Below are 25,468 nucleotides of genomic sequence, written 5' to 3' on the forward strand. Positions count from 1 at the left end.
TGGGATCAAATTAAGCAACAAATAAAGTTACCAAAGGAGTGGCTGTTTTACCATACTCTAGTATTTGACCATATCTCTCAACTTGGTCAAATGGTTTGAAAAAAATACCACAACTAGACAACTCAATTATCCACATGTTTCTTTTTATGTGAAGAAGCAAATTCGGAGAAGAAGATTTTCAAAAGTGATGTGTAATATAATATAATATCTTGGAACACCAATGAAGACTTATGTGTTGTGGTTGTCTCCCCAAATTTGGCTATAAATAAGGGTGCATTGTAATGTATTGAGATATCCCTCATTCTATGAACAAACCTTTGAGTTCATAATATTTCTCTCTATATTTTTCCTTTATTTCTTCATTTAAATACAATTAGCATGTTAATTTCATATTCAAAGTTTTACACTTTGAATAATGAATAGCTAACTTCCTAAAGTTGAGATGATAAGGTGAAACTCTTGGCATGATAATAAGGTTATTAAAAGGTAAGAATCTATGTTTTATATTATTTAATCATTATTTATTGTTTATGTTATATTTATTTCTTTAAGCATTTTTATACCCTACTTATAAGTGGGAGTTTTGATTTATTGTTGCTATATGTTACACTAAATTCTTGGAACCATTTAAATGTTAGTTTGGTATTACCAACCATTTAAAGTGGATGCCTTGATTTATTATATATAAATATATTATAATATTAAATTCTTGGAACCATTTAAATGTTAGTTTGGTTTTACCAACCATTTAACTTGGATTCCTTGATTTATTATATATGAATATATCATAGTATTAATTTATTGGTACCATTTAAATGTTTGTTTGGTTTTACCAACCATTTAAAGTGGGAACCTTGATTTAGTGTTTACAAATATATATAACACAATAAATACTTGACCACAATTATAAGTATTAGTATATATTATATACATATAAGATAATAATTTATAACATAATATAAATATGATTATTTAATATATTGGAACCATTTTATTAAGTGGATTTCAATATTGTTCGTTAATGTTAACTTTATTAAAATACCAAGAGTGGATCCTTTAATCTCAACTACTTAAATTAAAATTTGAACAATTAAAATTTACCCATTAAAGATTCAAACAATTAAAATTAAAAAGAAACAAAAACAAAAACAAAAAAAAAGACATTGTAGTGGACTTGTAATTACATTAGCTTCCCTGTGGATACGATATCGGACTCACCGAATTATACTACTTGTGGTCAACCTGCTCTTGGGAGTGCAACAATCAAAGTGACAACATTTACGAACCAAAAGAAAACCCTAATCGATACATGCTTAGACCCTACGAGCCATCTTCAATTTTCATCGAGCCAAGCTCGGACCACCCTAAGTCGAACCCCGACTAGCCCCTCTAGGAACCTTCCTGGACATTTAGAACCCTTAGGACTCAACCCCAAGCTCGAACCTAAGGCACTACATCATATGCTTGCACGGCCGAGAGACTCCCTTGTGACATGGACTCTTCGTTTACGCGCCTAGGACCTAGCCACCGGACCGACCAGCCCCTGAACCAGACCCTTTTGCACCCTCCTAGGACCCTAAGGACTTGACCTAGACCAGACCTAAGCCCCCTGGCCGAGCCACAAACCTAAGCGCAGCAGGTGCTCTTGCGCGCAGCCTTACTCGGGTAGCTAGGACTCCTTCCCAGCCGTGTCTCTCGAGTCCTAGCGTGGCTAGGACTCTTTCTCTTACCCAAGCACGACCCTAGCCCAGCCCTGGTTGTAACCGAGCCAAGCCATGCACCATAAACCCCATGAACCCGAGCCCTTGACACCAAACATCAATTTTCGGTTTCTAGCTTGCGCTAGCTTCGTGTGCAGCCTATTTAGTGCATCTTAGGACTCTATATTTCGTGTGAAAACATGCCCCTTTAATCCTATAACATGGCAGCCCATTCATGTACATAAAAATCATGTTTTTGGATCAAAAACCACACTTTAAAATTCATGTTTAAAATGAAAGTGCAACTTGTTTTTCCATGCAATTCATGATCAAACAAATACTAGGGTGTGATAGATGAGAGAATGAAAGAATATGGTGTGCTTTTGCGTTTTTAACGCACGATTTTACGTTGATGATTGCGAAGAATGGCGACGAACGACCTTGGCTTTAGAACTTTGAAGAATTCAAAAATTTGCTCTCCAAACTTTGTGTGTGCCGTGAGGTTTTTGGGAGAAAAGAGTTTTGAATGTTAAGGGGAGTGTGGCGTGTATTATGAGGTGTGGGGTTGGTTTTTTGCACTTTAAATATTAAATATAATACTAATGGTAGCTTAGACCCATTAACTAGGTTAATTAAACTCATTAAGCCCATTAACGCATATTTAAAATATTTCGTGTAGAAAAGTTCGTGAAATTATTAGCCGGGTTATCGAAACGTTCGTATTTTTGTTGAAAGTCCAACACCGATAAAAATTACGTCCCGGCATATAAAATCACCTCAAAACTCTTTATTTTAAAAAATAAGAAAAATCATCAATCATATTTTAAAATAATTAAAAACAATTATTTAATAAAAAAAATTTTCATTTTTCATCCCTCGGTCTCCGTTCCTCATTCGCAACTCGAATAATTTTTAGATATACATTTGAATGCATATAAGTAGAAAAACTCCTAAAACATCATATAAACATATCATATAATCAATTTAGCAATTAAAATCAATTAATTAACTATTTTCATTATTCCATAGATTTGCATGCAGTTGGATTACGTCGTCTTAATTTTGGACCTTACATAATTATATTATAACAATTAAGTTTTACTGCTAGCAAGTGACTCGCAAACTATCGAACAAAATAATTTGGGCTTCAAGTTCGGTTGGAACAAAGTTTGAACATATTCGAGTTCGATTCGAGTTCGATAAATTCGAATACGAATCAAATATTTATCGAACAGGAAAAAAAAAATTACCAACCGATTGATTCGTTTAATGCCGTATTTGTAACCATCCCACGTCAAATACTCGTGACTGAGTAGGCCCATGGAATTTTATTGGGCTTTTAAAAATGGTGCCCAATATAGGGTGAAAGGTAATAAATTTACAAATTACAATCCCTCGTTTATCAAGGGCACCGGCGACCCATCGCCAGCAGAAGGCGTAATGGAAAAGTTTCGAGAATTTGTCATGAAACTTGCGGAAACTTGCCCAAATGCGCCATCAAATCCAGCACAAAAGACCGTTTTCCAATCTCGCTTGAACCAGTGGTTTTCTGAGCATAGAACTCCTGATCATCCTCCTTATTCTGCGGTAACCATCTCTTTTTGAACCTTTTGTGTGTTTGTGTGTGTGTGTGTGTACTCGTGTTTGTGATAATGGGCGTATCCGTTTCGTGTTTCGTTTTCTGTGTGTTTGATGTAAGATTCATGGACGTTGATTTTGTGCATTTTCCGATTTGTTTATAGTGAGGGCTTTGTGAGTCTGTTAGAGGGGAAAAAAGATTTTTTTTGTTGATTTTATGTTCATCTGTACGTGTATGTGTGTATCATGTATGTATGCATGTGATGTTTTATGCTTGACTGTCTCATTCTTGAATTCAAAATAATTATCTTAGTTTGACTGTTGCTTATTGTATATTGTACTCTTGAAATTGGTGTTGCTTTATAGAATTATGCATTTGCTCACATAGGATGCACAAGTTGAAACTTCGCTATGATGCACTGGACAAGTGTTAGCAAGTGCAAATTGATTAAAATTCTGCAGAAAATGTTGAAGCAATGGTTTTTGCTTGATGTTTGTATAAGCAGTTCTATTTGCCACCTTTTCAAGTAATTTTTTAGAACTTATCTTCTTTGGAAACAGAAGAGTCATCATTTCTTTTATCATGATGCATGTGCCTTTGTAGAAGTCAGAGGCAGTTTCCTTTTGCTCTTTGCAGCCCTTGAAGAGTTTTAGAGAAGTTGCAATTGTTATCTTAATCTAGATTGATTCAAAATTTTGCAACAGAATAAATGTATAACTGAAGCATTGATTATATTTGATTCATTTCTGGGGATGTTTTGATTAGGCTCATTCAAGTATTTTTTGAGTTGGTAATTTTTGAAACTCATCTTCATTAAAAAGATTCCATTTTTGTTGGTTTCTTTTTGGAAATTTGATTGATGACTAGTTGTGCATCTTTATTATTTCCCTCTTACTCATCGGGAGTATTATTTAAGTGAATTGATGCTAATTTTTTGATACTTTGCTCTACCCCATGTGTTAAATGTTTTGTGTAAGTATGAAGGATCAAACATCTAGGTACCATGTGTGGCGTTGATTTACTAATAATAACATTTTTAGTAACCATGAGAATGAATCAAACAACCATGGTTTAGAAAGGTAATGGAATTGTTTTAGTTCTATATAGTCCAAATCTTTTTTGGCTATCTTGTTTTATTTGTCATTTATTTGATCACTAGAAAATAGTCTTTGATACAAAAGATCTAACTAGTAATCCCCAGTTCTTGAATAGGCATTGTCCTTGCTTTAAGTTCCCTTGGAAGATTAACTTTTTGGGAGATTAAAATTATTTTGCACAGGCTTAGAAGTTCAGATATTTCCATTGCTGTCAATTGGAAAGTGTGTGCGGCTACACATGTTGCGAACATTTTTTTACCTTTACTGCATTTTTTTAATTCGAAAAATTGGGGAGCAATATCTGATTCATTTGTTTGTTTCATGTATTTTTCTTTTATTAGCTTTCCATTATAGACACAATTGTATCTCTATGAAGTTTTTGTTACAGAATGTTTCCTTTAACCTCACAGATGATAGAAAGGGCTCTTAGAGAGTTGAATGAAAATAATGGTTCTACTGAAGACGAGATATCTCAGTTTATCGTAAAAGAGTATGATGCTTTACCATGGGCACATTTGACTCTACTGGGACATCATCTTGGAATACTTTGCAAATCAGGCGATATTGTACTGACTCGGAGCAAGAGATACATGCTTGCTAGGGAAAATACCTTTCGGACATCAAGCACAAAAGGTAAGAAGAAAAAACGTAAGAGAAAATCGAGGTGGGCATGGGAGAGAGATGGAAAGAAGCAACGGAAGGCAAGAAATCAACCAAAAGGCAACAGTGTTGATCGTATCGAAGAACATAAGGAAGCTGATGAAAAATTAACTGAAAATGGTGCAAACAGTGAAAAGAAGCAAAATGAAGGCACGATGGCAGTTAATGAAATGGAACACTCTAGGGATATGCCACAAGAACTTGAAATCAATCCATCAGAAATTATGAATGGTCACATGTGTGGTGCAGGTAAAGAAGAGAAGGAGGAAGAGGGGCAAACTAACGATGATCAGCAGGCAGTTTCAAGTCCTGAAAGGCCTCCTGGTTTTGAATCGATCATTGTTCAGAATTTATCTGATTCTGAGATTTTCTTGAGAACTTGTCTTTCTTCACAAGAACAGAGCGTTGTGATTGGAGAAAGAGAGCTTGATTTACCCATTGATGGTAAGAAGCTGCTCGATTCGCCTAGAGAACCATCAGTACACAAATTATCAATATCTGACAACTTTTGCGAATTTACAAAGCTCTCAGAGGTGAAGCGCTCTTCTGAGGCACATGAAATGGCTGTGGCAGTGCAAGAGGGGAATCCTAAAAGTGTTAAGGTGCATGAGACAGTGTTCAATACGTCAGTTGCTTCTTATAGAAGATGCACAAATTCCAAACATCCTAAAGAGGAAGTAATACCTGATATTCAAGTCCCTAGGTGGCAATCTGGAATAGTATCAGCATCAGTTGAGGAAATCTCTACATCAAAACGTACGGAAAGACAGCAGAGACGTTGGAGCCTTCATTCACCTAAAGCAGTGAATGTCATAGGACCTGATATTTCTCCAAATTCCGTTGATCAGTTGAAGCTATCGGATGTGGAAATGCCTCAGGATCAGCGAGAGGAATCTGTCTCATCTCCAAACCCTGAACAGCATTTGCTGCACGAGAAGCCACATTGTGACCTTTTAGAAGCAGATGTTTTGGAAGCAGTACAGTCTGTTACAATTGAGAACAACCCTAAAGAAATAAAGGTATATGGTCGGAGAACAAAGACATGACTTGAACAATTACAAAATACCATTCAAGTTGTGCCCATGAACTCTGATGTGAATCTATTCGAGCCAAATGCCATGGTAGATTCTCAAAACACATCTATGAATGAACATGAGCCTTGAGAGCTGCCACAACCACCACCAGAACTGCTGCAACAGAACAACTATGCCGATGGAGATTTCTTCGACAAATCTGCATGTCATTCATATTTGACATTCGCAAGAGATTAGTAATTTACTCAGTTGGAACAGTTTACTTTCACCCTCTATTTTTTCCCTTTGGGTTTTTGAAGTTTTTAGCCGGAAAACACCAGAGTAGAAAATATTCTCACGGCACAAGATGTTTAGTTAGTCTTTCAATGTCAATATCGCCCCGTGTTACTGGTGTTCTTCCCATTCAGTGGAAAACCTCGCCTTTTAATTTTCATAAATTTAACATGGAACGATGCTCTCGAGGTAATATGTGTAATTCGTCAATCGTTGGCATCTTCCGGTTTTATCAAGTTCGTGTGTTTCTTGGTTCTCTAGGACTTCATAAGCTTTGGTTATAATCACATAACTTGCTATCAGATGTACAAAAAATTCTCTTGATGTTCATACACGTCGTTTCTACAAAATAAAATAGATTGAATGTACCCGTCTTCATATTTGAATGTTTGTGTCAACACATTTCATCTAGACTTCGTTTAGTATGACACTGTTGCATACTTGCATCGTCATATTCTCTGAACACAAAAATTTATGTAAGATAATCTCAACTTTATTTCATCCTACCAAACATGCACATGATGTTTACATGAATATTATCACCGTTGAGCAAATAAATAAATCTGGAATAAAAAAGGCAATTAAACAAATTTAGAGTGAATTTAAAAAATGATTGCTCCAAAATTCAATATATGAATTATATATTTATAAGCTTAAACAGAAGGTATACCGTATGTAGGGATGGGNTCATATAATCAATTTAGCAATTAAAATCAATTAATTAACTATTTTCATTATTCCATAGATTTGCATGCAGTTGGATTACGTCGTCTTAATTTTGGACCTTACATAATTATATTATAACAATTAAGTTTTACTGCTAGCAAGTGACTCGCAAACTATCGAACAAAATAATTTGGGCTTCAAGTTCGGTTGGAACAAAGTTTGAACATATTCGAGTTCGATAAATTCGAATACGAATCAAATATTTATCGAACTGGAAAAAAAAAATTACCAACCGATTGATTCGTTTAATGCCGTATTTGTAACCATCCCACGTCAAATACTCGTGACTGAGTAGGCCCATGGAATTTTATTGGGCTTTTAAAAATGGTGCCCAATATAGGGTGAAAGGTAATAAATTTACAAATTACAATCCCTCGTTTATCAAGGGCACCGGCGACCCATCGCCAGCAGAAGGCGTAATGGAAAAGTTTCGAGAATTTGTCATGAAACTTGCGGAAACTTGCCCAAATGCGCCATCAAATCCAGCACAAAAGACCGTTTTCCAATCTCGCTTGAACCAGTGGTTTTCTGAGCATAGAACTCCTGATCATCCTCCTTATTCTGCGGTAACCATCTCTTTTTGAACCTTTTGTGTGTTTGTGTGTGTGTGTGTGTACTCGTGTTTGTGATAATGGGCGTATCCGTTTCGTGTTTCGTTTTCTGTGTGTTTGATGTAAGATTCATGGACGTTGATTTTGTGCATTTTCCGATTTGTTTATAGTGAGGGCTTTGTGAGTCTGTTAGAGGGGAAAAAAGATTTTTTTTGTTGATTTTATGTTCATCTGTACGTGTATGTGTGTATCATGTATGTATGCATGTGATGTTTTATGCTTGACTGTCTCATTCTTGAATTCAAAATAATTATCTTAGTTTGACTGTTGCTTATTGTATATTGTACTCTTGAAATTGGTGTTGCTTTATAGAATTATGCATTTGCTCACATAGGATGCACAAGTTGAAACTTCGCTATGATGCACTGGACAAGTGTTAGCAAGTGCAAATTGATTAAAATTCTGCAGAAAATGTTGAAGCAATGGTTTTTGCTTGATGTTTGTATAAGCAGTTCTATTTGCCACCTTTTCAAGTAATTTTTAGAACTTATCTTCTTTGGAAACAGAAGAGGAATCATTTCTTTTATCATGATGCATGTGCCTTTGTAGAAGTCAGAGGCAGTTTCCTTTTGCTCTTTGCAGCCCTTGAAGAGTTTTAGAGAAGTTGCAATTGTTATCTTAATCTAGATTGATTCAAAATTTTGCAACAGAATAAATGTATAACTGAAGCATTGATTATATTTGATTCATTTCTGGGGATGTTTTGATTAGGCTCATTCAAGTATTTTTTGAGTTGGTAATTTTTGAAACTCATCTTCATTAAAAAGATTCCATTTTTGTTGGTTTCTTTTTGGAAATTTGATTGATGACTAGTTGTGCATCTTTATTATTTCCCTCTTACTCATCGGGAGTATTATTTAAGTGAATTGATGCTAATTTTTTGATACTTTGCTCTACCCCATGTGTTAAATGTTTTGTGTAAGTATGAAGGATCAAACATCTAGGTACCATGTGTGGCGTTGATTTACTAATAATAACATTTTTAGTAACCATGAGAATGAATCAAACAACCATGGTTTAGAAAGGTAATGGAATTGTTTTAGTTCTATGTAGTCCAAATCTTTTTTGGCTATCTTGTTTTATTTGTCATTTATTTGATCACTAGAAAATAGTCTTTGATACAAAAGATCTAACTAGTAATCCCCAGTTCTTGAATAGGCATTGTCCTTGCTTTAAGTTCCCTTGGAAGATTAACTTTTTGGGAGATTAAAATTATTTTGCACAGGCTTAGAAGTTCAGATATTTCCATTGCTGTCAATTGGAAAGTGTGTGCGGCTACACATGTTGCGAACATTTTTTTACCTTTACTGCATTTTTTTAATTCGAAAAATTGGGGAGCAATATCTGATTCATTTGTTTGTTTCATGTATTTTTCTTTTATTAGCTTTCCATTATAGACACAATTGTATCTCTATGAAGTTTTTGTTACAGAATGTTTCCTTTAACCTCACAGATGATAGAAAGGGCTCTTAGAGAGTTGAATGAAAATAATGGTTCTACTGAAGACGAGATATCTCAGTTTATCGTAAAAGAGTATGATGCTTTACCATGGGCACATTTGACTCTACTGGGACATCATCTTGGAATACTTTGCAAATCAGGCGATATTGTACTGACTCGGAGCAAGAGATACATGCTTGCTAGGGAAAATACCTTTCGGACATCAAGCACAAAAGGTAAGAAGAAAAAACGTAAGAGAAAATCGAGGTGGGCATGGGAGAGAGATGGAAAGAAGCAACGGAAGGCAAGAAATCAACCAAAAGGCAACAGTGTTGATCGTATCGAAGAACATAAGGAAGCTGATGAAAAATTAACTGAAAATGGTGCAAACAGTGAAAAGAAGCAAAATGAAGGCACGATGGCAGTTAATGAAATGGAACACTCTAGGGATATGCCACAAGAACTTGAAATCAATCCATCAGAAATTATGAATGGTCACATGTGTGGTGCAGGTAAAGAAGAGAAGGAGGAAGAGGGGCAAACTAACGATGATCAGCAGGCAGTTTCAAGTCCTGAAAGGCCTCCTGGTTTTGAATCGATCATTGTTCAGAATTTATCTGATTCTGAGATTTTCTTGAGAACTTGTCTTTCTTCACAAGAACAGAGCGTTGTGATTGGAGAAAGAGAGCTTGATTTACCCATTGATGGTAAGAAGCTGCTCGATTCGCCTAGAGAACCATCAGTACACAAATTATCAATATCTGACAACTTTTGCGAATTTACAAAGCTCTCAGAGGTGAAGCGCTCTTCTGAGGCACATGAAATGGCTGTGGCAGTGCAAGAGGGGAATCCTAAAAGTGTTAAGGTGCATGAGACAGTGTTCAATACGTCAGTTGCTTCTTATAGAAGATGCACAAATTCCAAACATCCTAAAGAGGAAGTAATACCTGATATTCAAGTCCCTAGGTGGCAATCTGGAATAGTATCAGCATCAGTTGAGGAAATCTCTACATCAAAACGTACGGAAAGACAGCAGAGACGTTGGAGCCTTCATTCACCTAAAGCAGTGAATGTCATAGGACCTGATATTTCTCCAAATTCCGTTGATCAGTTGAAGCTATCGGATGTGGAAATGCCTCAGGATCAGCGAGAGGAATCTGTCTCATCTCCAAACCCTGAACAGCATTTGCTGCACGAGAAGCCACATTGTGACCTTTTAGAAGCAGATGTTTTGGAAGCAGTACAGTCTGTTACAATTGAGAACAACCCTAAAGAAATAAAGGTATATGGTCGGAGAACAAAGACATGACTTGAACAATTACAAAATACCATTCAAGTTGTGCCCATGAACTCTGATGTGAATCTATTCGAGCCAAATGCCATGGTAGATTCTCAAAACACATCTATGAATGAACATGAGCCTTGAGAGCTGCCACAACCACCACCAGAACTGCTGCAACAGAACAACTATGCCGATGGAGATTTCTTCGACAAATCTGCATGTCATTCATATTTGACATTCGCAAGAGATTAGTAATTTACTCAGTTGGAACAGTTTACTTTCACCCTCTATTTTTTCCCTTTGGGTTTTTGAAGTTTTTAGCCGGAAAACACCAGAGTAGAAAATATTCTCACGGCACAAGATGTTTAGTTAGTCTTTCAATGTCAATATCGCCCCGTGTTACTGGTGTTCTTCCCATTCAGTGGAAAACCTCGCCTTTTAATTTTCATAAATTTAACATGGAACGATGCTCTCGAGGTAATATGTGTAATTCGTCAATCGTTGGCATCTTCCGGTTTTATCAAGTTCGTGTGTTTCTTGGTTCTCTAGGACTTCATAAGCTTTGGTTATAATCACATAACTTGCTATCAGATGTACAAAAAATTCTCTTGATGTTCATACACGTCGTTTCTACAAAATAAAATAGATTGAATGTACCCGTCTACATATTTGAATGTTTGTGTCAACACATTTCATCTAGACTTCGTTTAGTATGACACTGTTGCATACTTGCATCGTCATATTCTCTGAACACAAAAATTTATGTAAGATAATCTCAACTTTATTTCATCCTACCAAACATGCACATGATGTTTACATGAATATTATCACCGTTGAGCAAATAAATAAATCTGGAATAAAAAAGGCAATTAAACAAATTTAGAGTGAATTTAAAAAATGATTGCTCCAAAATTCAATATATGAATTATATATTTATAAGCTTAAACAGAAGGTATACCGTATGTAGGGATGGGAAAAAATACCGAATTTTCGGTATACCGAGGTTACCGTACCGAAAAATACCGAATTTATCAAAATTTTTGGTATACCGAAATTTTCGGTACGGTATGGTACCGATACCGAAATTTTCGGTATGGCAACGGTATGAAATTTGAAATTTTCGGTATATACCGAAATATCGAAATAATATATATAAATTTAAAAATATTTTTTTTGTATAAAACGATATATATCGATATCGTACCAAAATAAAGAATTTAACTTCTATTTGGTCTCATCATGTTGGAATAGTCCAAATCAAAGTTCCCTGAAGCAACTCGACTCATAGTTGAAAATTTAAACTATAAGTCTTATCTCTATAGCATAACCTTACAGCTGGCTAGAGGACTGGATGCTGAGCCTCAACTTGTTGAAAAGCTGAAAGGTTTCAAAAATCACAGGACCTCAAGACATTGTTGCAAAGATAACGGATGAAGAAGTCGCACATGTTACAGTTGAAGTTTATTGGTGCTAATTGATGTATTGGATCTCCGAACACATGTTGCAGTTGATATTTATTGTCTTTATGGATTTGTTTTATATATATATATCCTGGTCTTTTTGATTGTCTTGAGAGATTTGTTTAGTATTGGTAATCATTGGCCTTTAAATTATAAGAGAATGAATTTTTTTATATATATTTTCGGTATGAAGATATTTAACCGATACCGTGCCAACTTTTCGGTATACCGAAAAGTCGGTAAGGTAACGTTATCATTTTTCTCATACCAATATTTTCGGTACGATATACGGTATCTGAAATTTTGATACGGTATACCGTACCAGCCACCTCTAACCGTATATACAATTCAAGCCACAATTTTTTCCTTACCGAACCAATTTTCGAACAAAATGTTGATATTTTCGGAAAGTATAAGAAATTAATAGCATATTCGATAGTATGTTGAAAAAAATTGAAGTGGGAGATAATAAATCATTTGACACTACTGTAAATCGTGATTCTTGATTTGATGAAGAAATATCACAAAAACTCATATGAGAGTTAATTTTGTGAAGCGTATCTCCAATCCGATCAAATTCATGAAAAAATATTAATTTTTATGTTAAATGTATTACTTTTTTTATTTTAAATATGAATTGGATTGACTAGTGGATAAGAACGAATCATATAGCTCGTTTAGTACTTTTTTTGTCGTATTCGTACTTATCTGACATTTTTTATTCCGAGATTTATGCTTAAATCGTCATTTTTTTTATTGTTTGTAGGTTTGATCAAAAAGTGTAAAAAGTTTAATTTTGGTGATAAGCTCAAGTAATATAATGCCAAGTAGGAATGATTCCCCATAATGAAAGAAATAACTGATGAAGAGTTTTTTCTATCATCCAAGAATATATATGATAAGATCAAGGACATGTTATAATCTTGGAACAAATTTGGGCTAGAAAGACGATTTTTATAACATTTGAAATTGCCAAGATGGAGTTTTGGAATAAAGAAAAAAACAGAAGAGCTCCTGGAATAAGGCGTGGTCACGTCTTGTGTCTGCTTCACTTTTGCTTTGTAAATGCATGAAAGAGCTCGTATTTAATGACAAAAATACCATATTTTGAAAATATTAATTGTTGTATTTGAATTGTTGAATATTTTGGAGAGAGAAAGAACTTTCGATTTGAAGATAATAAAATATTTGATCGAGTTTCAACCTTCTTTATTGATATACCACATCCTGTCATAGAAAGAGGAGATTATTTTTGAATTAAATTTTTTCTCTATCTTCTCTCTCCTATATGCACGAAAAAGACTACACTCTCATAGGACTTTTCATCATCTAGACATGAAGAACAAGTAGGAGAAGACGCATTGGACAAGCAAAATTCATCTGCCATCACTGAGATTTCTTATTTTTTATTTTTATTTCTTTAATTTCATGAATTCAAACATTAGAATTTTGCATAGTTTTTATTTTATGGAGTAGTCGTCTTATGACTGGGATCATGGAAGGACCAAACTTGTGATCGTTTTTTGCATATTGGATTGATTAGAGTTTTGATTCATTTTATGCTATTGATTGATATTTGCGTAGATCTCTTGCATTTAATCTGACCAATTAATTACATTTTTGTTGTTTGATCTGAACTAGAAAGAGAATAGATTGAAAACAACTTCAAAAATATTGATCAACACATGGTTAAACTGACTAGAAATAGTATTTGGTTTCAATGTTCTATTTTAGGCAAAAAAGAAGGAATTCCATATTTGAAGAACGTGTTTTTATTTAATTAAATTAAATTAGAAATAGTTGGAGTGTCAAATTAAAATATGATTATTAATTCTAGAAATATATTGATAATTAAGATAGAGAATTTCATCGTGACTTTGAACATTTGTTATTTGATCAAATCCAATAAATGACAATAATTGATGTTTGGTATCGTTGTATGTTCCCAGTTATTTTATTTGAATTTTAATTTCTTCCAAACTTAATCAGTTATTTAATTGAATTGTGTTATTTTTTTTTGAGTAATTTAATTTATTTTATTTAGTCTAATTATTCAAAAAATCACTTTTTTATTTGGTATAGATTAAATTAAATAATTTATATCCTAATAATTTGATAATAGTATATTTGAGAACGACTTTGACTCAATCTAACTACTTTACTACTTGACCTAGTACTCTTGTTAGTTTTCTCAATCGAAATCGTCAGTCATTAAAATTACCAAAATAGAACTGTGAAATTAGGGGTGGTATGCATATACCGTACTGCCGAAAAATGAATATCGTATAACGTACCGAAAACATGATATTAAAAATATTTATACCGATATCGTACTACAAATTTTGGTATATGGAGATTATGTAAAATTAGCATACCGATTATTCTGAAATATTACGGCATACCAATATTTCTATACGATATCGATATATACCGTTTATACCGAAAAATATATTATATTTTAAAAAAATTTAACTTTATTATTTAAAAATATTATATATTTTTTAATATGTGTATTATTTCGGTATATACAAAAAATTTCGAATTTCGTACTGTTGTTGTACCAAATATTTCGGTTTCAATATCATACAGTACCGATAATTTCGATATATCGAAAATTTCATTAAATTCGATATTTTTTAGTACGGTAACCTTGATATATTTAAAATTCAATATTTTTTCTCACCTTTATGTGAAATTATCTCACAAAATACGGATACCTGCTCAAGATATGTTAATCTCAAATAGAACGAAATGAAAGGGAGACTTCCAATCAATTTTAGAGTAGGTCTCTTGTGAGACGGTCTCACGAATCTTTATCTGTGATACAGATCAATCCTACCGATTTTCACAATAAAAAGTAATACTCTTAGTGTGTGAACAAAATAACAAAATTTAAAGACATATTTGTGTTCATTAAAAGATTATATTCATCTATTGAAGTTGAGAACAAAGATAAACGTAGTGTGTGAACAAAGAGTAGGTCTCTTGTGAGACGGTCTCACGGATCTTTATCTGTGAGACGGGTCAACCCANTTGTGAGACGGTCTCACGGATCTTTATCTGTGAGACGTGTCAACCCAACCAATATTCACAATAAAAAGTAATACTTTTCATGGATGACCCAATGAAGAGATCCGTCTCACAAAATACGACCCGTGAGACCGTCTCACACAAGTTTTTGCCGTGAACAAAATACATAGTAACCGTTTTTTTATTTATTTAATATACAGTGTAAACATATTGGTGCTATGGTTTATTAACATAGAATCATATCACTCTAATTAAAAATTATATTATAAGAAACAATAAATTTCAAAACTATTAATTAAAGAAATATGTTAATTAAATAATAATATATACTGTATTAAATCTTTGTTTTACGTGAAAAATCTTACGAGCCTCATTTGAATCGCTACACATGGTTGACACGTTAAGAATACTCAAACTATCGATCGAGTTAAAGTAATTTTAATTTAATTAGAAAATTAATTTTTTTTTAAAAAAAAAAAAATTTTGGAACATTATAATTTAAAAATTAAAGCAATCAGCTTTACTCGTATCTCGATAGGTTTAAAAGAATCTCTTTTGGTCAAACAATCGTCCAAATAAAACATTATTTTAGAAAGGACTGGAAAGAAGCTTCCATATATGGTGGTGGTTAGACATATAACCCAAAGAAAAGGCATCAAAATTTCTACAACCCATATGATAATGTTGCTCAATTATTTCCATAGATATTTTCGGTGCATGCATTATGGGATTGTGACATTTTTTTATCATTTAATCAATTGATTTTTCAACTTTTCTTATAAAAAAAAATTGTTGTTATTTTAAAAGAATAATGGATTCGAGAATATTTTTGTGCTAGCTAGACTCGATTGATGATCATATGTGTGGTCTTTGTAGAATAAATAGGATCACAAGGTCGCATTTAGAATACTTTTCTTTTATTGTTGTTGAGAACAATAATTATCTCATGTCGAAAAAAACGATAAGAATATGACACCTAGATTGTTGTTACGATTTGAAACATATTTGAGTTGTATTATCGTCAACGGCTACAAATTTATAAGATATATATACTCGATTTTATAATTACTAGGAAATTGGTTTTTGTGAGAAATAATTGTATCTACTGAACAAAAGATCAAAATATAATACTTGAATTATACGTTATAATATTATAGTTATACTATCATCAACAATTATAGTTTTTAACGAACAAAGTTTGATTATATATTTAAAGTAGTAAAATAGGATTCTTGTGTACTTGCTTGTTTGTTCCAATGGTCTATGTTTTGACGTGTCAAACAAACATAAACATGGAGAATTATTTTTTTTTAATGAGACAAAAATAGTGACTAATTAATATTATTATTCATGTGATTAATTAAATAACGGAACTTAATTATTTAAATCATATAAAAATTATTAGTGGGGTTATCCGACAATTGTGACATAAAACGGACAATGCATTTAAAAAAGTATGCTTTGCACATTTTGATAAAAATAAAATAAAATAAAATAAAATTTGTACATGGACTAATGGTGTTTTGGCTAAAGACAAATGAATAGGTCGTGAGATTTGAGAAAATCAAAATCTAATTAAATTGTGTTTTGCTTATGCCAATGAGTGATATATATTTAAAATAATATATTTTTAAAAATATTTTGTTTATAGACAAAATGCATTTTACATTCAGTATTTATGGAGTTGTTTGGATTTATGGAAATATGATTAGTAATAGATTTCTGATGAGTTCATTTTAGGTGATTTTGAAATCTATCGTGTAAGACAAGGTCTTAGATTGAAGACTTAATTGTACATTTTCTCTCCCACGAATTTTTTAAAAAATATAAATCACATTGATTCATAAATAAGCTAAAAATGTAATTGTGGAGTTTAAAATTAATCAAGTTCAAAAGTAATCAAACATATGGGATAAGATATAAACTTTGGTTGTAAAATTATCTCATTCAAAAGTAATCTCACAAAATATTGATCTAAATGATCAACGGGCAAAAATGTTGAAAATTCGACTCAATTCTTTACAAGTCATACATCAGGTCGGTTATTTTAGTTCGGAGGTTATGTTAGTTCGGAATTATCTACGCTAACTGGGCCCTGATATGTCCAGCTGGAAGTCATGGATATAGTAAACGGCTATAATTAAGAAGTTCTAGTATTTTAGACATAACTCTCAGCTCGTTTATCATAATGGAGCGATTCAGCATGTGTTAATGTTATCTATGCTAATCAGACGTCACAATGTCCAGCTGAAAGTAATGGATACAACAAATGGTTAGACTTGAGCAGTTTTAGTATTTTGGTCATATCTCTCTGCTCGTTTATCATAATGGAATGATTCAGCATGCACTACAAATCTAAGACAATGATATCCAAATAATCTTCCAAATTTAAATTCTGAATCGGAGTTTTAGAAGTAAACAAATCACAATAAGGTTGCTGGTTTTCAACACAGATACAGTTACAAGCTAGACATGAACAATTATAGTTTTTCGAGCCTAACTCTCTCAAACTAAAGCAAAATTTAGTGCTTCTTGATTTTGCAAAATTTTAAGAAAAAGATCTACAACTTTTATGTTCATCACCTTTCCAAAGTATTGATGAATCAAGAGTTCCAATCAAGATATGGGAGCCACTAGACTTGGTCCGGCTAGACTTGGAATAACTCAATGAACAGTAAAAAAAGACTCGATATCAAAATATGGTCATATAGCCAAATATAACTATTTCATTGTCAGAAACCATAGGTAACTTTTCCAAACAACCATATTCTTGTTTCAAACATTCATATCATTTTTGTATGCCATAAATACAATACTTTGAAGGTCAGACAAAAGTTTTGATGGGGATTCAAAGCATGGGAACTTAACTAAAGAAAACTAGCTAAAATGAGAGCAAGTTCAAAGTGTGAAGATACATTTAAGAGATAAATATATTGTAAATTATTAAATCCTCATACAAAAATCACTCACATAAAAAAAGAGTTGAGCTTCAATGAATAGTTGAGTGATAGTTTTTACATGAGGACGTAAAAAATTGTGTTTGTAGTCTTGACATAAGAGACATAAAACATTATGTCTAGATTGTGAGGTTGCGGCCTACAATTGATAGTATGTTAGAAGTTTTTTGCTAGACAAGAGATAAGTCCCTAGTATAAATAGTCAAAATGAGTTTATACAAATATTGTATAAATCAAAGTCTTATAGTGGATCATTCTTTAGTGGAAGAAAATGTGACGTAGTAGTTTTTAATATCCGAATATTCATAAGCAATATCGTACATCATCATTTTATTTCATTTACTTATTCCTACTCTTTTGAGATGTGTCGTTGAAGTATTTTATGTGTTATTTTAAATGCCAAAATATTTCATATAAAGTGTTTAATAAAACACTTCAACTAAACTGTTTTTTATTATTTCAACTTGCATATATTTTAAATGTTTGATCGGTTTTTAAAGAGTTATTTTGAGTTTCTTTCGCTCGGTTTAGAATCAAACTCAATATAATTTCTCGATACTCGGTTCATTTTTGAACATTTCAAGAACGAATTATTGTAACTCAAATTTGAAGAATATTTTTAAAAGATTTTATTCAACTACTCTAAACTCTAATACAATCACAAAATGTGGTATCAGAGTGAGTTTTTCTTAAAAGATCATATTAAACTAATTTTATCGTAAAATTTTGAATTTTCATATTTTTATAACATATATATGCATACTCTAATACAATCTCTAGTATCAGAGCGAGTTTTTCTTGAAAGATCATATTAAACTAATTTTATCTTAACATTTTGAATTTTCAGATTTTTTTAACGTACATATGCATAGTTGATAATTTTTTGCATCTTTCAGCAACTTTAGGAAAAATGTCATAACTCCTTGCTCGATTGCTCAAATGATGAACTGCTTTTTGAGTTACAAACTAAGCTCATAGAGAATCGCAGTGGTATAAAATTTGTAACATGATCATTTTCAAGGAAAAACAGTTTATTTTTTGAATTCAGACCATGTGTGTTGTGGCAAAAATAGGGCATGGACAAAGTTGGAGTTTTGTTAACAAGCTCAAAGATATTGAGGAAATTATATTCATATTTGAGTCATACATCATCAAAAAAACTCAGTGAACAGGTACGAAAATTTTCATATCAATTTACAAGAAGTACTTGAGTTTTTTTCCAACAAGATATTATACTTTGTGCTAGCTTGTGTGTTAGCATGCTTAGAAATTCCTATACATTTATGATTGTGCTTAGATTTTAATAAGAGAATCTCTTAAATATCTAATTGATATTTGAGTTAAAAAATATATCTTGATTTTGTGTTGTTTGAAAATTTGAGCTAATATTATCTATTCTCGGCGAAGCTTGTTACTCAACTTGAGATATCTATGTGTCAAATTGTATTTCAGTGTGAGTTGAGACTGAATATTTTGTTATATTATTTTATCATTGCACATTTTGAAAACATATTCTTTTGAAAATATTTTCTTTGGTTAGTCATCCATCTACTTTTAATCATTTCAAATTTTCAAAAATATTGTGGAAGAACTAATTATAATTTTAATGGAGATATTGTAATTAAATCTTAAAGGAAGAAAAACTTTGTGCTTAATTTATTTTAAAATCAATCTTTTCGATTCTCACAAAAATGAGGAGAAATATGTTAGATGAAATCATTGTTTATCCAAGTTTTTTTTATCATAAAAAGGGAGATTTTTCGGTTTCTGAAAAATAACAATCTTGATTTTTATGATAACAAAACTTGTTATTATGTTTCAAACATATTTCATTAAGTGTTGAAAGGATCGGTTAGAAAGTAATAAGTGTTTAGAAATGGGTTGAATAAACACTCACGGATTATATGTTCTTTTCGAAAATTGAGTTCAGTTTAGTGACAAACTGACACTCAGTATCTCATCAGTCGATAACAATCCGTTTAACTGAAAGAAACAGTTGCGAAAGTAAATTGACTAAAAGATAGAATAACTGAAGTAAAATAATAACTGAAATAAAATGCACACGGTTTGTTTCTGGATGTTCGGAGAATAGAATAACTCCTACGTCACCCCTTCTATCACGAAGATAGGATTTTGATGAAACTTAAAATTAATAATTTATTATATGTTAAAACCTATATTTTAAAATTTAAGTTTCATTAAAATTATAAAATTATGTTATTTTAGTATTGTGTGTTTATATTTAAATGTCTTACTAAATATGTTTTATTTTCAGGTTTTCTACGTGTTAGTAAAATAATGATAACTCAAGCTACAAAACTCAAATGGAAGTGATTCAAACATGTTTGAAATTCTTGAAAAATTATCTACAAATTTGCAGAAGACATGATTGCCTAAAAAGTTGGTTAAGATGATCAAATTGTGAAAATATCAAAAGGAGGACAAATTTACTTTAATCATGACCAGCATATAGTTAAAAAATCATAACTATTTCAATATTTAACCACATGAGGTGAACCAAGTGGCCAAATTCATCTACAGACAATTCCCAACATGTTTGCTGTTTTGAGCAGAGTCAAATTCGGTGATTAAAGTCGTGGAACAAAGCATTGAAAGAAGGGACATGGAATTGAAGTTGGAGGAGACAAAGACTAATATTACAACTACATTGCATTAATAAAATTTTTGACCCTTTCTCTCATTTGGCCTATAAATAGAAGTCTTGTGCTAGCTTGAGAATCATTCTATCTCATTGTAAAATATATTGTGAGTGTGTATAAAAGTTCTAAGTTCCAATATATTTTTCATTTTCCAAATTATGAGTGATGTTTTTAGTGTTGATCAGAAGTAAGTTCATGGAAAGCTAAATCTATTATGTCAAGGTGAAGAGGATGAATTCTTGGTAGAGTAAGATTGTTTATATTTTGTATATTCTTTCTTTATTTCTTTTCATTTTGCTAATTTCTTTTTATTGTAGGTATAAAAATGAATTATTTGTTGTTATCAATTTACATCAAATGCTTGATACCATTGAAGTGGTTATCTTGATTTGTTGTTTAATTTTGATACAATAAATATTTCATCAATTATTATTGTTATATTATACATACATATATATATATATATATATATAATTATATCATATATTTCATTTAGACGATAGCGTGGCTCTGCCGGTTGTTCTAAATGAAATATTATGATATCTAACAATCTAACATTTACTTTATCGCAACTAACTTTTACTTTCCGCATCTAACATTTACTTTATCGCAACTAACTTTTACTTTCCGCATCTAACTTTTACTTTATCGCAACTAACTTTTACTTTCCCGCAACTAACTTATTAAATCATATATTTCATTTAGGCAATAGCGTGGCTCTACCGGTTGTTCTAAATGAAATATAATGATTTAATTTAACATTTATTTTATGCAGTTATATATTTATATAGTTATATATATAATCATAGGTACCATATATAAAATATCGGTGAATTCGGTATTTTCTATAGTGGGAACTATATTATATTAGGTGTGTGTTTAAATATTTAATTTTCTTGGAACCATTATTTATGATGGTTTCCTTTGTTTTACTTTTAGTTAAACAATATTGCATAAACCAAGAATAAATCCTCGAGCCTTGACAAAATTTATAATTTGTAAACTTCGTTCTTGCATTTGGTAATCTATAAATTAATATATTTAAACTTAAAATAACCTCTCTGTGGATCGATCTCGTACTTACGAAATATATTACTTGCAGACAACCTACACTTGGGTGAATTATAATTTAAGTAGTAGCAGATTTCCACTAAAAGACTTTGATCGAATACAATAGTTGTACTGACCCACTTCAGTTTGGACTTATCACTGCCAAAACTGAAACTCTTAGTTACAACAAAAACTTCTACCGTTCGTGACTGATCTTAGCACAACGTAAAGAATCTAGAAAAGATTACAACGTGCTAATAAGCTCGAGAATGTAGTCTTGAATGCAACTGATAAAACTAATAAGTGTGAGCTTTTGATTTGCGTAGTGATTTTATCAGCGTAACAGCTTGAATAGAATAGTTGCGTTGAAATTGCTTCGTTGTTTCTTCAGCTGCTCTCTTCAGCTATTTATAGGCTTCTCTTCCAACGGTAATTTGATATGATATTTGAATATTATATCCGTTGAATGCTACGTCAATATTCCTCTGAAATTCATACACTGTAGACTCTGAAATGCGGCGTTCCACTACGAGTTGCAGTCTGCTTTGTATTGATGTCGGTTGAATGTCCTTTTCACCTGATGACGTGTATAGCTGAACGATCAGCTGATAAGCGGTAGCTGATAAGCTCATACTGAGTAAATCAACTGATCATTTTCCAACCGATCAGTCAGTTATCTTCGAAAGTCCTGTTAGGTTCAATTGATCAGTTTCCAACTGATCAGTCAGTTTGCTTTGTCAGTTCAGTTTAGCTAGATTCAGTTGCCTTTGATAATTCACGCGATACTCTTCAGTTAAGTAAGCCGTGTAGTTCGATTACTTGATCAGTTAGTCCAATAAATAAACAGTTTGTCAAACAGCCGAAATTATGTTTCCAACAATTTCCTTTTTTTGGTGTTTGACAAAACTAAGCAAGTAATCACTGATCAATTGAGCTTATAGACGTCCTTCAAATTCGTTGTAGATAAAATAACAGCTGTCGTGTACAGATTTGTACAATGAATGAAATAATAAAATAATCTGCAAAAATGAATCCATCTTAGCAATCCATCTTAGCTTAGGTCTCTTCCCCCTTTTTGTCAAACGCCTCCTTTCTGATAGATAACCTCTTAACGTCGGTTGATAGAACCTTAACAGAAGTGGCTACGTCTGAGACTGCATCGAGCATAGTAGTCTGCATCAAGTCTAACTTTCTGGAAACAGATGTCTCCACAAATTCAACTCTCTTGTTGATTACATCTTGAGTCAGGGAGAGACTTTCAGCTATACCTCTATTCTTTTGGATTTCTTCTAGTGCAAAGGAGAGAGAGGTCACAGTAGCGTGAATTGCCTTTAGTTTCTCTGAGTTGAATGCTTCTGAATGTTCCAGCTTCAGAGTATGAGCTAGTTGCGTATGCTGAATCTTGGAAATGGCAGTAAGCATTTTATCCATATTATTCTGAATGTCCTGAATTTATTCAAGAACTAAGTCAATATCCGTGGATGAATGAGGAGGTGACTGTCCAGACGTTCCAAGTTCCTGTTCCTTTGAGACTTGATCAAAGACCACCAAGGTCCTGTCAGATACTTCCGTCTCAGCAATAGTCTGTACTGGAACATCTGTTTCAGTCATTTTTATTAGATCCCGAGGAGGTGAAGCACATCAGTTTGATCATCTGGTTCAGCAGAGAGAACAGGCTGAACTGGTTCTTCAGTGAGGATAGGAGCCTCTTGAGCTGCTTGATCAGTTGAATGATCAACTGATTCAGAAATAGGTTCATCTGCTTGATATTCTTGTATTACTGGCTGAATGATTTCATCAATATTTGCAAGTGTCAAGTCAGCTTCTGAATACTTGGGATGATCAGCAGTAAAGGAGTGTGGCTCATCCTGGACTGGCTCTTCAGTTTGTTCAAAAATTGTCTGTTCAGTCACGGCAACTGACTGCGCTGGCTGCTCAGTTTCTTCAAAAATTACCTTCTCGGCAGGTTCTTCAGTTAGATCTTCTGACGATAAATCTTGTGAAGCTTCTGGAAAGACCAGTTCTTGATTCATTTCCCAATTCTTTATCTCCATTTGTAATGAGATAAGATCCGTTTCCAGTTGATCATGTACAACTTTGTCATTAAATGCAGTTGGACTGGTAGGATCAAAGTTTTGTTTCAGTTGAGCAACTATCTTCTGTAGCTTTTTAGCTCTCAACTGATTGAAGAAATAGTTCTTCCGTTCCAACGCCTGAACAATGATTGGTGCCTTAACCACTCTCAACACTGTAGCTTCCAACTTAATGAATTACTTCAACTTGGATTTTCTCTGTAGTTCCTTGGTGAAGATATGCGTTCGGAACTTTACCAATGTATCATAGGTTTTGAGCTTATTTGATGAAAATTCATTGATCTCTTCCCAGATAAGATTAATGTGAGTTTGAATGGCGTTTGTTGGCCTAGGCTCTTCTTGCATTTTGCCTTTGCCTTTAGTGTCAAAAAGGATATGAGGAATGCTCAGTCCTGAAGTAGTAGCATCAACTTGTTCTCTGATCACTATCCCTTTTGATCTGACAGTAGGTAAAGGGGTGAAATCAGAGATGGTAATCATGGGAGCCTTTACTCCAACAACTTTCTTCTTGTCACCTAGTTTGGTGACCGTTGTCTTCTTTGGGAGAATGAGAGATAGAGGTAACTGATCCTCAGTTGAGGGTTCAGCTATAACTGCTTTTAGAGGAACAGCCTGAATTGGTTGTTGAGCTGTTGATTCCATCAATCTTTCAGTTGGTATGGCTTCAACTATAGCATCAGGCTTGGTTCTCAACGTCCTTGGCTTCTTGGTAATCTTAGGAGATGGTGTTTTCTCCAAGTCAGATTCTCTGACGATCAACTTCTTCTTTGTAGACTTTAGTTGTGCCAGAGTCTTGGCCTTTTTAACTGACTTGGGAGCAGCCTACTGCGTCCCAATCTCCTTTTTGATCTTTACAAACTGATCAGGAGAGCTTTCCAGTTTAGCCTTTGGTGGCTGAATATTTTTGGCATTGAAAACTTTGAATTTTGATGATCTCTCTGAATCATCAGCCACTAACCCTTTGACTTTCATCAAATAACTCAGCTGAACCGCAAATCTTTTGGACTGCTTGGTGGATTGAAACATATTCTTCAAGATGTTGAAGATAAGGTGCTTCCAGTTAAGTCTTCGTCCAGCCATGATAACAGTAATGGCTTGAAATTTCTCCAAAGTTAGAGCAGCAAAAGATCCTGCTTTTGCCAATAGCCCCTTAGCTACAATATCAGCCAGCAACTGAACTTCGTGCTTCAGTTCCTTCTTTGGATCGAAAACTTTGATTTTTTGTCTATCAGCAGAGAGTAGGGTTTGCATTTCTTCGACATAAGATGCTTTGACATCAGCAAGGTGTGCCAGTCCATCAGAAGTCAACAAGAATATTTCTCCAAAAGAATCTTCAGTGATGGTCAACAATTGACCATTGACAGTAGAAGTGATGCTTCCATCAGAATTGATATATCCACTGGAGTAGAAGTCTTGAAGTTCTTTTGGGTAGATCTCCTGTGAAGATTGCCCCAAGAATGTCCTCAGCCCAGTTGATTCGAGCTTCAGAAAGACGTTCTTGACATCGGTTTCGCTGACTGATAGAACTGGACCAAAATTGATAGCCATAGCGTTCAACATGTGAGCGGGAATTTGATTTGCCATTAGAACTGAATGATTTCCTACGAAAAAGAAAGCTTGAATTTGCTTCTCTGAGAATTTTAGATAAGCGTAAGGAAGAAGAACTAAAATGGAGTGGGTAAAGTGCTTATGTACGTGACTGTTCGAATTATTGGACACGTGTCAGTCCAGGAAATTTTTAGTAAAGGACGTGTGTTCGTGTGGTAAAAACGTGTGTAGTAAATACATGGATCATGTGGGTCCACGTAGCAAATTA

The 25,468-nt window shown here is 33.2% G+C and overlaps 2 protein-coding genes across 2 annotated transcripts; both read left to right on the forward strand.

Moving 5' to 3' along the window:
• Positions 1-3,053: 3,053 nt before the first annotated feature.
• On the forward strand, positions 3,054-6,660 carry LOC140963766 (uncharacterized). Its single transcript, XM_073423155.1, has 2 exons — positions 3,054-3,287; positions 4,787-6,660. Exons 1-2 carry the CDS (start codon positions 3,141-3,143, stop codon positions 6,080-6,082), a joined length of 1,443 nt encoding a protein of 480 aa, XP_073279256.1. The 5' UTR covers positions 3,054-3,140; the 3' UTR covers positions 6,083-6,660.
• A 741-nt stretch (positions 6,661-7,401) lies between these two features.
• On the forward strand, positions 7,402-11,019 carry LOC140963771 (uncharacterized). The gene is made up of 2 exons (XM_073423161.1): positions 7,402-7,635; positions 9,134-11,019. Exons 1-2 carry the CDS (start codon positions 7,489-7,491, stop codon positions 10,427-10,429), a joined length of 1,443 nt encoding a protein of 480 aa, XP_073279262.1. The 5' UTR covers positions 7,402-7,488; the 3' UTR covers positions 10,430-11,019.
• The last annotated feature ends 14,449 nt before the right edge of the window (positions 11,020-25,468 follow it).

Source organism: Primulina huaijiensis, chromosome 18 (genome assembly GCF_012295235.1).
Source record: "Primulina huaijiensis isolate GDHJ02 chromosome 18, ASM1229523v2, whole genome shotgun sequence".
Taxonomy (NCBI): Eukaryota; Viridiplantae; Streptophyta; class Magnoliopsida; order Lamiales; family Gesneriaceae; genus Primulina; species Primulina huaijiensis.

Excerpts from the sequence above, each read along its gene's own strand:
- LOC140963766 (XM_073423155.1), top strand. The coding sequence starts at position 3,141 with ATGGAAAAGTTTCGAGAATTTGTCATGAAACTTGCGGAAACTTGCCCA. Across the intron at positions 3,288-4,786 it reads ATCATCCTCCTTATTCTGCG|ATGATAGAAAGGGCTCTTAG; the intron begins GTAACCATCTCT and ends TTAACCTCACAG.
- LOC140963771 (XM_073423161.1), top strand. The coding sequence starts at position 7,489 with ATGGAAAAGTTTCGAGAATTTGTCATGAAACTTGCGGAAACTTGCCCA. Across the intron at positions 7,636-9,133 it reads ATCATCCTCCTTATTCTGCG|ATGATAGAAAGGGCTCTTAG; the intron begins GTAACCATCTCT and ends TTAACCTCACAG.